The sequence below is a fragment of the Orycteropus afer genome, unplaced genomic scaffold (genome assembly GCF_000298275.1).
Source record: "Orycteropus afer afer isolate SDZICR_OR568_19922 unplaced genomic scaffold, OryAfe1.0 scaffold00018, whole genome shotgun sequence".
In the NCBI taxonomy this organism is placed as follows: domain Eukaryota; kingdom Metazoa; phylum Chordata; class Mammalia; order Tubulidentata; family Orycteropodidae; genus Orycteropus; species Orycteropus afer.
In genome coordinates, this window is record NW_006921605.1 from 2,559,829 (window position 1) to 2,576,208 (window position 16,380).

The following is a 16,380-nucleotide window of genomic DNA, read 5'->3' on the forward strand; positions in this document are numbered from 1 at the left end:
GAGAGCTCACGCCATGTGGTAACCGGATTGCACTGGAGACACCCGCATAAGATGTGGTTTCACTGTTCAGCCACAGAGAAGCCAACACAGACACAGATGAAGATGGTCCCCGCCCCCCTGCTGAAGCGCCCACAAGTATGATACCTCAGGAGCATGGAACACACCTGCACCCAGATGCTGGCTTCTAAATCCCATTCTCCACTGAAAGGAACCAGAGCTCTGGGAGAAATGGCTGACTCAAGGGCAGGGCTGAAAATCACAAGATGAGCCCAAGAATCCTGTGAAGCCAGAAAGTATGGTCATGCTCAATCCTGACGGTCAGCAGGCCACAGTTGGCCAAAACGGAAAATGCCCCAAGCTAATGACCCTGGACAAGGCAGCGGCGTGGGCTTTCTGAGGTGCACACTGAGAAGCATCACCAGCAGCCGCCTGCAGTGGGACCTGACCCTGAACATGAGGACACGTTGGGCAGACCTGTGCTGGGGACATCCCAGCAAACTTCCCTGTGCTCTTGAAAGTGTCAAGGTCAGAAAAGTCGGAGAAAAGCTGAGCAACCCAGTTAGCTCAAAGCAAACTAAACAGACATGACACCAAAATCCAACGGAGGGTTCTGGATCAGGGGTGGGGTCAGAAACGACAGAGAAAAGCACATTATCGGGACAAATGAAAACATTTTCATATGAACTGCGCAAAAACCTGCAGGGGTCGTCGACGAGGAGCCCCCGGCAGCCTGTGAAAGCCCAGCTGAGCATGCGCACAAGGCCTAATGAGGGGGGCTCTTCACAGCACGCGGTTCAAAATGGAGCGCGGCACGGTTTTAAAAACAGGCTTTCAAAGAGGCTGTGTGCACAGTCCTGCGGGACTGCTGGGAACTGCGGGACAAGTTAACGGGAATTCCTGGGCTCCAAGCACAAAGGGGGAGCGACGGTCCCAGATGCACCGCCACCACTGGGCGCTCTGCGCGACCCCACCTTCCTCGGATCTCTGTCCCTCCAGCCGGCACGGGATTCAGGTAGTCACCCTTTCCCCATTATCAAACCACCCTGCCAGTCGGTGCTCGCAGCCCCAGCCCCACCCCTCTCCAACCACCCTCTACCCCACCCCACAGCCAGCGAGATCTGTCACAACACAGAGCTAAGGGTGATACCGCCCTGAAATCCGTCACCCCATGGTCAACCACGTAGAGTCAGTAATTGCAGGTGAGGGGGGGGAGAGAATTAATGCTGGTCAATGTGAATAACTGACGTAAAGGTAGTGTGATGGTAATGATTTACTGTAAATATTATTTAATATAAAGCCAGGGTTCCTCCTGATCACTGCATCATCCTGCATGACCGCCTCTCCTTAGACAACGGGCCCTAGGAGCACAGGGCACTGCAAGTGAGAGAGCAGCAAGCCTGTAGGACAACCAAGTCCCCAGCCGCATGTCCCGGCAGCACTGTGCAGAGTCTCCTCCGCTCACAGAAATGGGCTCACCCTGTCAGCAGGGTACCTGTCCCTCTCGGACGGCACACGAGAAGTCCAGGACCACAGGAGGCCGCAGTGATAGCTACATGGTTACAGAGAAGAAGCCTGTCCCCCCACTCCCATCCTCACTTAACACCACATGCCCAGCCCTCGGGAGCCCACAGTCCCTGCAAAGAGGCTGCACGGAGAGAGCCAGACCTCTTTGGGGCCAGTGACCTGTCACAGGCCAGGCTACTGCCTGAGATTTTCGCCAGCAGCCTAATATTCTCAAGCCTTTCTTCCTGATTTCATTTAAATTTCATTGCTTTTAACAAAGGAGCTCTGGTGGTGTAGTGAGTGGGTAAGGCATCTGGATGCTAACCAGAAGGTCAGAGAGTCAAATCCACCAATTGCTCCAAGGGAAGAAGATGAGGAATCCACTTATGTACAGATTTACAGCCTCGGAAACCCAGTGGGATCACTATGAGTCAGAACCAACTCGATGGCATTGCTTTGGTTTTGGTTTTCTCTTTGAGCACACAAACAATTCTCCAACTTCTGGCACCACTGCCCCTCAGGCTCTGACAACAATTCACGTGAGTGATCGCACTTACAGGAAACACTTAGACCAGGCAAACGTATTGAGAACAAAGGTTATGAGTGGTTCCCAGGGAAGAGGTGACAGGACACCTGGCCATGGACATCGGTGGTCACTGCACAATGGGAATGTCATCAGTGTCACTAAATTGTGCATGGAAAAAATCTTGAGTTGTCAGATGGGATGCTGGACATCTCTACACAACAAGGAGCTCTGGTGGCGTAGCGCCTAAGGCACTTGACTACTAACTAGAAGGCTGGGGGTTCAAACCCACCAGCCACTGCTCAGAAGGAAGGTTGGGCAATCTACTTCCGTAGTGATACCGCCTCGGAAACCCAAGGAGAGGTCGCTAGGAGTTGTGTCCAACTCCATGGCACATAACAACAACAACAACAAAACGACTGAAGCCCCAAAGAGCTTTTCATTATAGTTACATTTATCAGTATTTTCCATACTAAGAAGTAAAGAAACTTACATATCTTTATTAATTCATCTTAAAATAACAATTATAGGGGCTTGTGTGCTGCTATGATGCTGAAAACTTCAGTGGAGCATCCAGACTCAGACAGACCAGGAAAAAGGGCTGGAGATGGAGACCTACTTCCAAACACCAGCCTAGGAAACCCCATGGGTCACAATGGTCTGCCCCATAATCAGCCATGCGGACGGCACAGGACCCGCTGTGCATGGCGACAGGCCACGAGTCGGGGCCTTCGAGGTGGCAAGTAACAACATGCAGGGCATAGCTTCCGTGGGACATGCTTCCTTCCTGCTGCATTCAGAGGAACAGCTGTTGCTGTCTTAGGAATGCCACCCTCTTGACGACCAAGACTTCCCTTCAAGTGTTCCATCCAGGCTGTGCTCCATTAATTCCTTCCTCTGTTATGTCTCCTGCATGTATTCTGTGCAAACTATAATATGAGAGACCCAGAACTCTCCAAATGTTCTATTCTGTTTATAAATGAACACTAAAAAAATAAACACCAATAAAATTGATGTCATTACCACTAAATCGGGAGCTCTGGTAGCATAGTGCCTAAGGCACTTGACTGCTAACCAGGAGGCTGGCGGTTCAAACCCACCAGCCACTCCTCAGAAGGAAGATGGGGAAATCTACTTCCATAGTGATACTGCCTCGGAAACCCAAGGAGGGGTTGCTATGAGTCCAGTCCGACTCGATGGCACATAACAACAACAACAACCACTAAATAAGTCAAGTTAAGTTTTAACCCAGAATGTTTTGCCCCCGTAGTTGAGAAGTGGTAGCCCAGGGCTGTAGCACAGTGCCTGAGCATGATACAGACGAATAAACGTTTGCTGAATAAATGGCTGAGGGAATGAAGAAAAAAGTATCAACTCCTATGTTGAAAAAAAAGGAGCACTGGTGGTACTGGTACAGTGGTTAAAGCATTCATCTGCTAACTGAAAGGCTGGAAGTTCAAACCTACCAGCTGCTCTGCAGCAGAAAGATCAGGCAGCCTGCTTCCGTGAAGGCTGACAGCCTTGGAGACCCTGTGGGCTGTTCCACTCTGTCCTCTAGGGGCGCTGTGGGTCAGAATGGACTCCACGGCAGTGGGTGCGGTTTGGGCTTTGCTTCCGTGAAGACTGACAGCCTTGGAGACCCTGTGGGGCAGTTCCACTCTGTCCTCTAGGGGCGCTGTGAGTCAGAATCAATTTAACCACAACAGCTTGGGTTTTTGGGGTTTTTTGACATTTACATGTTAAAATAACATTTCTATAAAAGAAAAAATAACTGTATACCTTTTAATGTTAGAAGAGCAGCACCATTTTACATTTTTTGCAAACCTCTTTAATGTCTGCATTTATAGACGTCAGTTAGTGTAAAAATGTCATGAGTCAACAGCCCAAGGCTGATTTCTAAGCAGTGGAGGTCAGACGCGCAACCCTCTAGCCTTCTTGCTAACCCTGACCACAGCCATCCCTCCCACGGCACGCTCTACTTCTCTGGGTCCAGTGATTTCGTTGAAATGGCCACACACAACTCAGAGACCATCCTCCCAGTATGGGGTTTATTCAGAACGCTCAGGACACAATTCTGTGATCAGGACAGCCTCTTCCCGGCCGTGCCTGCAGGCTTCTCTCTGGCCCATGGCCCCTCTGCCTGGCCTGTCCTGCTCAGGCACGTGTTTGTTACAAAGCTCTTTCAAGCTCTGCTGGTAAGTGCCCAGAGGCATCTCATCCTGCCAGCAAGCCTCAACCTGAAGCCAGTAGGCCTCGGCCTTCACTTAGCTCTAGCTCCATCAGTCAGCAAACCTAGCTCCACCAGGTACTGGAGGCAGACTACTCCACGAGCAAGCGCCGTCCTGCAGGCACTCAGCTCTCACTCCGTGGGCCGAGAAGCCCACTGCCCGGCCTCCTGCCACTCTCCGGGTTCTGCTGCCTCTGACGCTGTCACCTCTGTGTCTCACCATCTCTCGCCATCTCTGGTGGCACAGCTCCTCCCTCTCTCTGTCTCCTCGGTCTAGGAGGTTCTCAGCACAGGGATCTCAGGTCCATGAAAACATGCTGTGCTCTTTTTTCTTGATGATCGTGACACCGTCCCCTTTCTGCCTCTGGGGTGGCTCATTTTAAGCCTAGCAGAATGACAGACCTGAGCAATCGCCACATTACAGCTCCATACACCCTATCTGCGTGCCCCATCCCCACGAGGGTGCTGTGCACCTTATTTACATTACTAGCAAGCTATCCAATCCTCTTGGTGGGCTGCAAACACCTCATTTGCATAGTCCCACCCAGTCTTATGCAAGTTCAACTTGAAGTTGAATACAATTAAAACAAGTCCACGGGAGCTAAAATTTGACCTTGAATATATGCCTTCTGAGTTTAGAGACCATTTAAACATAGATTTGAAGCACAGAACATCAATGACCAAAAACAAGAGGAATTGTGGGATGACATCAAGAACATCATCCATGAAGAAAGCAAAAGGTCATTAAAAAGACAGGAAAGGAAGAAAAAGACCAAAATGGATGCCAGAAAAGACTCTGAAACTTGCCCTTGAACAGCAAGCAGCTAAAACAAATGGAAGAAAGGACAAGATAAAAGAGCTGAACAAAAGATTTCAAAGAGCAGCTCAAAAAGACAAAGCCAAAGACCTGGAGTTAGAAAACCAAAAGTGAAGAACACAGACAGCATTTCTCAAGCTGAAAGAACTGAAGAAAAAACTTAAGCCTCAAGTTGCAATACTGAAAGTTCTATGGACAAAATACTGAAAGATGTAGGAAACATCAAAAGAAGATGGATGGAATACACAGTCAATGTACCACAAAGAATTGGTCGATGTTCATCCATTTCAGGAAGTGGCATGTGATTAAGAACCCACTGGTATTGAAGGGAAAAGTTGAAGGTGCATTGAAAGAAATGGTGAAAAACAAGGCTCCAGGAATTGACAGGATACCCATTAAGATGTTTCAACAAATGGATGCCACACTGGAGGCACTCACTCGGCTATGCCAGGAGATTTGGAAGACAGCTACCTGGCCAACTGACTGGAAGAGATACATATCTGTACCCATTCCAAAGAAAGATGATCCCACAGAATGTGGAAATTATCAAGCAATATCATTAACATCACATGCAACTAAAATCTTACTGAAGATAATTCAAAAATGGTTGCAGCAGTATATTAACAAAGAACTTCCAGAAATGCAGGCTGGATTCAGAAGAGGACATGGAATGAGGGATATCATAGCTGCTGTCAGATGGATCTTGGCTTAAAGCAAAGAATATCATAAAGATGTTTACTTGTGTTGTATTGACTATGCAAAAGCATTTGATAGTGTGGATCATAACAAATTGTGGATAACATTGAGAAGAATGGGAATTCCAGAACACTTACTTGTACTCATGAGGAACCTGTACATAGACCAGGAGGCTGTCATTCGAACGGAACAAGGGGACACTGCGTGGTTTAAAATCAAGAAGGGAGCACGTCAGGGTTATATCCTTTCACCATATTTGTTCAATCTGAATGCTGAGCAAATAATCCAAGAAGCTGCACTATATGAAGAAGAACGTGGCATCAAGATTGGAGGAAGAATCATTAACACCCTGCCATACGCTGATGACACAACTTTGCTTGCTGAAAGTGAGGATGACTTGAAGCACTTACTGATGAAGATTGAAGAATACACTCCTGCAATATGGATTATACCTCAATATAAAGAAAACAAAAATCCTCACAACTGGACCAATAGGCAGCATCACGATAAATGGAGAAAAGACTGAAGTTGTCAAAGACTTCATATTGCTTGGTTCTACAATCAACACCAATGGAAGCAGCAGTCAGGACATCAGACAACGTACAGCACTGGGCAAACGAGCTGCAAAGGACCTCTTTCAAGTGCTGAAGGGCACAGATGTCTCCTTGAGGACTAAGGTGTGCCTCAAACAAGCTACGGTATTTTCAGTCTCCTCATATGCATGTGAGAGCTGGACAATGAATAAGGAAGACCAAAGAAAAATTGATGCTTTTGAGTTGTGGTGCTGGTGAAGAATGCTGAAAGTACCATGGACTGCTAAAAGAACCAACAAATCTGTCCTGGAGGAAGTGCAGCCGGAATGCTCCTTGGAAGTGAGAATGGCCAGACCTCGTCTGACCCACTTTGATCACGTTTTCAGAAGGGACCATCCCCTGGAGCAGGATGTCATGCTTGGTAAAGTGGATGGTCGACAAGAGGGGAAGGCCCTCAACAAGATGGATTGACAGAGTGGCTGCAGCGATGGGCTCAAGTATAGCAAGGATCGTGGAGCTGACACGGGACTAGGCAGTGTTTCATTCTGCTGTGCAAAGGGTCGCTGCGAGTTGGAGACGACTCGACGGCACCTAACAACAACAACCACCCAGTCATTTGGAGGGAGTTACAAAATTTATAGCTAAAAGGACCATATTAAGTAATTCACTGCCCTGCAGCTCGACTCATAGCTGCTTCTGCATCCAACCTGCTGTGCTATGTTGTTGTGGTCAAAGCATATGAAGAAAACCAGGTCTCACACAGATACACAATTAGAAAAGACAAGGCCACTCAAACAGTCAGACAACTGTAAACAGTCCTCTCTGATCTCACTTCTCAGATGACTGCTGTGGTCCATCCAAGAGCACATCAGTGACCTTCCCATACATGCTGCATTAACATCCACGGGTCTAACCTTGAATGGGAGGTGGGATCAGTCTGATGACGACAGGTTAACAGGGGAACGTCATGGCCTGGTCATTTGGTGACAATGGCTCACTGAATCACGTGGCTGTCCCAATGATGACACATTGCATTCCACATCATCAAAAAGAATCCCAGGAACCAATGCCACCACACTGTCACAGAAGTGGTTTGTAAGTATCGGGACGCTGTCAATCTCAGAGGCAGAAACAAGTTCTCCACAGCCCTGATTTCACCTGAGAGCTCACAGTCCATCACCGGCAACAAACGCCGTCAGCTGTTTCCTGGAGTGACAGGCTCCCTTCGTGAAAGCTGCTGACAGACACCAGGTCCAAATGCCTGGTGTCGGCCCCCGTCCTTTCTTCCAAGCCGAGCCGCTGCCCCAAGAAAGCTGCACCCAGCTCAGCTCGCGACCACAAGCACCTGTCTCCAGACCCCGCTGTACCGGCTGTGCAGCGAGTACTGAGGGACCAGGCACCGAGAGGTAAAGTTTAACCAAAGGAAGACTTTTCCTGCTTCATCAAGGACATTCTCAAGTGAAACTATTGTTTTGTTTTGTTTTGTTTTACCATGAAGGCCCAGCAATGGAGCAAACAAGGTCCCTAACACAGCATGGCACCATCGACTCACACCTAGACGCCAGCCACTGATGCAGACGCCACCCCGCGGGAAAATCCAGCAGCATCTTAGTGTGGTAATGAGGTAATGCTGACCTTGCAGATGCTGGGAGAGGCCGCAGGGGACCATGTACTGTGTACTGTGACACAGCTAATCTATACAGTGGTGCTATGTTCAGTCTGCTTAATGCTGGTCTCCTGCCTGTTCTTGAAACCCTCTCCAAGTTATCCTCTAGTGTATGTTTTGTGTCGGACCTCATGACCTCTCACTAGCGCCTGAATCTTTCAGCCGAGATACTTGTCTGTCCTCCCACCAGGCTTTGTTTCTGCAGCCTCACTTCCTCCCACTGCCGGCCAGGTACCTGTGGGCAAGCCAATTCAGGAAAGCCTCAGTGCTGCTGCAATAGCGTGGGGACGGTCCCTAACCAACTCACAGCGCCGTGGAGTTGTACAAAGATAATCCACGTGGAAGCCCTCTGCAGACTACTCACTTTTCAGCAGTCCAGTTTTACTATGGGCCAGGCACTGTCCTAGGTACTAGCACAGACAAGCTTTATGATAGAAAGTGTATGCCCACTTTGGGGGGGAAGCGGGCAGAGAAAAATATCAGAGAAATAAAGAGTGATCAAGAGTGACTTGGACCCTTGTCCGAGGACAAAGGTCAGAAGGCAGGAAGGGACAGGAAACACAGGCAACTGGAAACAGAACCCAGGGAAGAAGAGGGAAGAGGTGCCACATGGAGGGGTTTGCAACCAAGGTCGTGAAACAAAATGTGTATAAGCTGTTGGATGGGAAGCAAATGTGCTCTGTAAATGTGCACCCACATCACGGGACAATGCTCGTGAAACGACGACTTGGAAGCTGCTTTAGACCAGGTAACCAGGGAAGGCCTCTCTGAAGAAGTGACTGAGAAGCTGGGTGCAAACAAGAAAAAGGCAGGTGTGCAAAGACTGGAGACAGTGTCAGAGGGCCAGCAAGCAAGGTAAGCCTGGCTTCCTGGTGCTGATCCCCCACATTGGGGTGAGCTCTTTCACATTTTCACCATATCTGAGATTCGGCTTCTAGGGATGGCTGGCATCTGTCTCTCTCCCAAGCTCACAGAACCTTCCTGCAGAATCGAAGCCTCTTTCAAACGTATACTCCCTGCCAGGGATGGAGGACTCAGGAGGAAGCCATAAGCACATGCTTCTCCCACAGGAAACCGTTCACCACAGGTCAGCAAGAACGCACAAGTAGGCCTGTGTTCACCTGGCTTACAGGGTAACCCGCCTCGATCGGAGGGAAGAGCCATCCAGGTTTTCTATACAAGCAGCAGAAAAGGCAGATGGGCCAGATCGTGAATGCTTTGTGAACCGGTAAGGAGCGTGCACTTTACATGCTCAGGAAGCTGCTGGAGATGGGGCGGTGAGGACGTACTGTACCTGATCACCTTCCTAAAAGATCATTCTTATCACTGTGCGAAGAATCAACTGTAAGGCAATGAATATGGGGAGACCAGGCAGCTGCAACTGCAGTCATCCAGACAGGAGGTGAGGGCTGCTTGGCCTGGGACCCACAAAATGAAGTGGTGCTACACAAGGATGTTTTGAAGGTCAAGTTGACAGGCTCTACTGATGAACTGGCACCCCTGGGTGGTGCCAAAGGTTAATGTGCTCTCCTGCTGACCGAAAGGCTGGAGTTCAAGGCCAGAGGCACCTTGGATGAAAGACCTGGACATCTACTTTGAAAAAGTCAGCCACTGAAAACTCCCTGGAGCACACACAGTCCTACTCAGACACACATGTGACAGCCAGGGTCCAAGTCAGCCTGACAGCAACGGGAACCGATGAACTGGACGGGACGGGAGGAGGAAGGGAGAAATAAAGGCAGCTTCTGGAATTACAGCCTGAAGGAGTGAGCACGTGGCAGTGATCAAGTCTGCAGGGCACGTCAGAACTAGTCACTCAGTGCATATAGATGGTATCCAAACTGCAGGCCCGGACGAGACCAGCCTGGGATGGGGCCTACATGGAGACAAGAAAGGGTCCACGAGTGAGGCCTCAGACACACCAACACTGAGGGCCAGGCACCAAAGGAGTCTCAAAGGGGCCATCAGTGACCCCGCAGATGCTGGAGCTTCAAGAAGATGCACAAGTGAGGAAAGAGCTTCTCCAAGGAGGGGTGACGGGCTGTGTGCGGTACCGCTGTGGCGTCAGCTTAGATAAGGCCAGAGAGTGACCTTCTCATCTCCCCAGGAATGAGGACCATGTCAAAGGAGACCTAGTGGCACACAGGTTAAGCACTCAGCTGCAAACCAGAAACTGGTGCTTTGAACTCACTCAGTGGCTCTGAGAGATAAAGGCCTGGCAACCTGCCTCCATAAAGACTAATCCCACTGCCGTGGAGTCAATCCCAACCCGCAGGGAACCCCTGCAACAGCCGCGACAGACCCCACTGCCGTGGAGTCGATCCCAACTCGTGGTGAACCCCCGCGACAGAACACAAGTGCTCCATAGGGCTCCCGAGGCTGTCAGTCTTTACGGAAGCAAATTGCCACGTGTCTCCCATGGAATGGCTGTTCAGTTCCATCCAGCCATCTTTTGGTTAGCAGCTGAGCCCTTAACTGTGACACCACCAGGGCTCCTTTCCATAAGGATTACAGCCTAGGAAACCCTGGGGCAGTTCTATTGGGTCCTATGGGGCCAGACTCAATACTGACTCAACAGCAAACACCACCACTCTTCAGCTAAGGAACCCTGGTGGTGTAATTGTTCGTGCTCAGCTGCTAACTGAAAGGGTAGGGGCTCCAACCCACCCAGCAATTCTGCGGGAGAAAGAGGTGGCAGTCGGCCTCCACAAAGAGTACAGTCTATTGCAAGCTGCGGCCGTCTAGAAGCAAGGATGGGTCTCTCCTTGTCCAGAGCAAAGAAGAACGAAGAAAACCAAAGATGCATGGAAACAATCAGTCCTTGTGACTGGCACACCATGCGATCCTCAGCCTATACAACTATGAGACCAGAACTAGATGGTGCCCGGCTACCACTGTCAACCACTCCCAGGGGGATCTCTGTAGGAGATCCTGGATAGAGAGGGAGAACAATGTGGAACAAAACTCAGAATCAATTGCGGGGGGAAAAAAAAAAGGGAGACCAGATTTGCTGGTCTGATAGAGCCTGGTAGAACCACTGAGACTATGGCCTCTAGCTGCCCTCCAGGTCTGGAATTGAACCCACACCTGTGGCTTCTAGCCAAATAAAAGACAGGCATAAGAGTTGAACATGTACCTGAGGTAGATACATCCCTTGGAGAAAACAATCATGGGAAAAAGAAGGGCTGTGTGTGCACAGGGTGACAGCTCAGGGGGCAGGAGTGCAAGGAGGGATGGACACAGGGAAGAGGTAACTATTGGGAGGAAATGGGAGGGGAGCTGTTGGATTGGGGTAAACTGTCAATGTCATCAACAAAGTGTATGGGAACTGCTGTATGGAAAGTGAATTTGCTCTGTAAACTTTCACCCAAATCACAAAAAAAAAAGGCAATTGTCTTTAAAAAAAAAAAGAGTACAGTCTAGGAAACCCTGCAGGGCAGTTCTACTCTGTCCTCTAGGAGATTGTAAGTCTGAATCCACTCCTAGCCAATGCTTTTGGTTTTGGCTTTATTTCTATAAAGATCGACAGCCTTAGTGACCCTATTGGGCAGTTCCACTCTGTCCCGCGGGCTGGCCATGAGTCCAAATGGATTCATGGCACCTAATAACGGACAACCACATGAGGCAGCCTCAGCGAGTGGAGGACAGACTGACTGGAGCGAGTGTGGAGGGAGCCAGGGTGAGGAGGGCAGAGGGGTAACACATGTTATAAAGTATTACTATTTACCAGCATTCAGGAGACAGCCGAGCCCTCACTGTCCGCATGTTAGTTCAATGTATCTACTCTGCTCCCTCCTGTCCAACCCCGAGCAAGGCTACAAGGCGGCCAGGCACAGCTCGGAGACGTAGGCATCGTCCCAGAGGCTTCTTGTAGCTCAACGGCACTCGAGCCCCTCCGATTCCACTCCACTCCACTCCACGTACAAGGTTAGCAGCCTCTGAGACTGACTGTCCCCACCCGACCCACTGTCCAGTGAAAACAAACTGTGGGACTCTAAAGTGTAAAACACAAATGGGGGGCTGTATACACATCTGCTTTAGCTGTGGCTACCAGAATGACTCATTCTAAACTGCAGTTCTTACAAAGCGTAAGTCTAGTTACTAACCACAAGACAAAGCACCATCCATGCATACGCATATCACTCACTACACATCATGGAATTAACCAACCATCAGTCAAATTTCCTGACAGTAACATATCAGAGAAAACCATGTGGGAATCCCCAGGGCAGGTGGGCTGTGTCGTGGCTCCGGCAGGATGCAGGCCGGGGGGGTCTTCAGCAGACTTTGGTAAAGATGTAAATTTTGAGAATCTCCATCAACTCCACTAAACAGGACACCAGAAAGTAGCCATTAATAGTTGTTGTTGTTATGTTGTTATGTGCCGTCGAGTCAGACCCGACTCATAGCGACCCCTCCTTGGGTTTCTGAGGCAGTATCACTATGGAAGTAGATTGCCCCATCTTCCTTCCGAGGAGTGGCTAGTGGGTTTGAACCGCCAGCCTTCTGGTTAGCAGTCAAGTGCCTTAGGCACTACGCTACCAGCAGTACATTATGTACAAAAATAAAAAGATAAGGAACTGCATGTCAATCACAGGAAGAAAGGAAGACGGGATATGCATCTTTGGAGTCGGCCATGACCCTCAGGGAGAACTGGCCTCCACAGCTGCTGGGGCACCATGGCCCAAGCGTGTCACTTCCCCACCACACGCCCTCAGCCTGCTGCTGGCCAGCTCCAGCACGGCGGGCCGCGTGGCCTGGAGGCCTGCACTCACCATCCCCAGAATCGACCGGCCGCCTGTACCTGCCCCAATGGACTAAGTCCCCCCAGGCACCTGGGAAACCCACCTGCTGAAGCTGGCCTCTCAAATGGAGTTGTTTTATCTGAATTCATTCCAGTGTTTAAAAATTGGAAGATTTCACATTAAAAAAAAAAATTTTCTGGGCAAGAGAAGAGAGTTGGAGACACAATGGGAGAGAAAGACGGAGCCCAGGTCCAGCCGCCCCTCCAACTCACCATGTGTACCTCCCCCACCCACCCACCCACCCACCGATCTCGTCCTCCAGGAAACCTACCAGAGACACTGAGTCAAAGGTCAGCCGTCACCGATCGTGGTCCAGAGCCTGCTTCACTCATGTGTCACCTGCCACTCTGCCACGTCTGAGTTTGCAGCCTTGTCCTAAAGGGCCTGCTGAGAAGGCCCCTTGAGGGTCTGACCGGAAGACAGGCCTCGGGGACTCTCAGACGTCACACTCTCGCCAACTTAACTGACCCAGGCTGCCACTAGTCTTTAACACAACTCGCCAGCATGGGATTCAGCGCCCCCTTCCCTGGCCCTTTCCTACATAGCAATCTCCCGACTTCCTCAGACTCGCAGAACTTTTCTGTCCCTTACTGGGGAGTGTTTACTGTTCACAAATTAACACTGGAATTAAAAGGTCAAAATATATCTGTTAATCAGGTTTGCACAGTTTGACCATAGCTTTAAGCAGCACCTAACCAAACCAAACCCACTGCCATCAAGCCGATTTCAACTCCTAGTGACCCCCACTGGGGTAGCAGACTGCCCAGTCTTCCTTCCATGGAGTGGCTGGTGGGTGTGAACCGCCAGCCTTCTGGTTAGCAGGCAAATGCCTTAGGCACTACACTACCAGAGCCCCCTAGGGCAGCACAGAGAACCACAATTTAAAAAAAAAAAAAAACCTGTCCTGCAAATGGAATGAATAAAATTATTAACCTGAGTTGTTTTAAAATAAATTTCTTTTCTCTTATATTCACGACAATCACAAGGTTTGGAATAATTAACTAGTGATGAAGATGCTCAAGTTTTTGTTGTTGTTTGTTGTTGTTGTTGTTGTTGTTGTGTGCCCAAGTCAATTCCAGTTCATCGCAACCCGACAGGAGAGAGTAGAAGTGCCCTGTAGGGTCTCATAGGCTGCACTCTTTATGGAAGCAGATCACGGGGTCGTTCTCCCTCGGAGCTGCTGGAAGGATCTGAACCATCAACCTGTCAGTTAGCAGCCAAACACATAGCTGTTGTGACACCAGAACGCCCTAAAGATATCCGTGAGACAGACTGCACACAATCTCTCCAATGACCGTTAATTTCATCTTTAAGCTACTTTTGGGTGAAACACAACATCCCAACCTTTTAAAAATCAGCCAAGTCAGTAAGTGAAGCATGGGTTACTAGTGACCGACTAGCTAGACTCACCCTGAGTGGAATTCTACACGGGTCCAACATCACACACTAAAGACAGTCATCTTCTGTAAACACACACATAAACCTAGAGCAAATCACATCTCAGCTTCCTCTTTTGACACCACTGAAATAACAAGGGTAGCCTTCAAAGAGAAAAACACTTACAAGAGGACACATCGTTGTTATTGTTGTTGTTGTTGTTGTATACCCGCTGAGTCAGACCAACTCATAGCAACCCCTCCTTGGGTTTCCGAGGTGGTATCACTAGGGAAGTAGATTGCCCAACCTTCCTTCCGAGGAGTGGCTAGTGGGTTTGAACTGCCAACCTTCTAGTTAGCAGCCAAGTGCCTTAGGCGCTACGCCACCAGAGCTCCTTCAAGGAGAAAAACACTTGCAAAAGGACACGTTACAAGTGTGCATTGATGTGATGGCCTCACACTTTTGCATGAGGATCAGGCTGACATGGTCAATGAAACACACGTTGACACATTAACACAACAGGCTTTCTTATTTTGTATCAGCTGCTTGTAAGCCCCCACTCCAGCACCGGCGGGACCCCTAAAGCCTGAACCCAATCCCAATCCACCATACCCTAACTCCACCGTTGTAGAAGTCTGTCTCTAAGTTACACCAACATGAAAACACACGAAAGGTGGAAAGTTTGGGTTCCAGATAAATTGCTCAGAAGAACTCAGTGTAACTTTAAGGTAACTTTCCATCAACATGTTACTAACTGAACATTGTCCCCGTCATCCTGTTTCCTAGCATCCTGCTCAGATGAGACTGCACTCAACTTAAAACCAAGAACACCCACTGCCATTGAGTCAATTCCAACTCACAGCGACTCTAGGGGACAGAGTGGAACTGCCCCACAGGGCTGCCGAGGCTGTCAGTCTATAGGGAAGCAGATGGCCTCATCTTTCTCCTGCAGAGACGCTGGTGGGTTCCAACCGCTGACCTCCTGGTTAGCGGCCGAACGCTTTAACCACTGCCCCACCAAAGAAAAACGTAGACGCAGCACATGGGTGCAAGTATTACTTTATACCCCAAGTCACCTACCCCCCAAGTCGGAACAACACCAAGTACACCCAAGAGCGTGCAATACTCGCAAAGCACCACGTCCTGATGTTTCACCTCTAGGGCCTGAATTGGAACTCGAATAGAACTCGAATAAACGGCATTAGCGCTACTCAGTGAATAACTGCTCAGTCTCCCGCCTTCAGGCAGACACTGGAGTCCGGGATGCTCTCGTGTTTTCAGCGACCTGCAACGTGCTGGGGGATAGGGCACGGCGCTTCCCCAAGGGCACGCTCCCAGCCCTGAACTTGCCTCGCTGGAAGAACGCCGAGACGCAGGGCCCGTGAGCCTGCACTTACCCGGTCCTTCATCCTCCAGCTCTGGGCCAAGGACTTGGAGCCCTCGATCTTCTCACAGTGCCTCTTCTTCATGAACGCCAACGGCAGGTTCCAGTCCGTCAGGTCGGCCTCGTCTTCCTCCCCGAGTCCCAGGAGAGGCGACTGCAGCATCTCGGACTCCATCAGCGGGGCGGGCGGCGGGGGTGTCCTTGGCAGCAGGCGCTCGAGAACCTCCAGCCTCGAAGGCTAGTGTGCACCCGGGCCGGTGAAGGAAGTCACGGGCCAAGTCTGAGGTCGGTATCTCGAGCCCCGCGCGGGAAGTCGAGGAGGCGGGGAGCGAGATGCAGCAGCCGCGGAGCTCGGCGCAAACCCCGAGCCGCCGGCGGCGTCTGGGGCAGGACGTTCGAGGCGCCGCTGCGAGCGGAGCAGTCAAAAGCGTGAGCGACCTCGGGCCTCCCGATGACCCTGCTCTCGGCCTCCAACGCCTCCGATGCGCGCTCTTGCTGCTGGTTCGCCGACCGGGCTGAGGTCTCCGGCCGAGGGGAACAGGTTCGGGGCGCCGCGGGTCTCCTCCAGCCACTCTCAGCCCTGCGGGTCCCGCACTCGCCTGAGCTGCTGCAACCAGAGCCAGGATCGGCCCATGGTGCTCGCCCGCGGCCGGTTCCTCAACCCCGGGTCCGCGCGGCCTGGCTGGCCCTGGCCCTTGAACCCGTGGTTCTCCCCTGCCTGGGAACGAGTCCTGAGAAGCCGGCGGCCCGGTCCCGCGGAGAAAAGGAGTAATGTGGGCTTATCAGGTTTGGGGAGTTTTGCCCTCTGGAAAGCTGCTACAGTGAAACTCCTCTCATCAGCACATCAAG

At 50.5% G+C, this 16,380-nt stretch overlaps 1 protein-coding gene across 1 annotated transcript in view; it reads right to left on the reverse strand.

The window, feature by feature from the left end:
* RPTOR (regulatory associated protein of MTOR complex 1) overlaps window positions 1–15,706 on the reverse strand; it is a 428,490-nt gene extending 412,784 nt beyond the window's left edge. The window contains exon 1 of the mRNA XM_007959595.1: window positions 15,545–15,706. Within this exon, the coding sequence (XP_007957786.1) occupies window positions 15,545–15,706 (162 nt within the window). The remainder of the gene's footprint in view (window positions 1–15,544) is intronic.
* Between the last annotated feature and the right edge of the window lie 674 nt (window positions 15,707–16,380).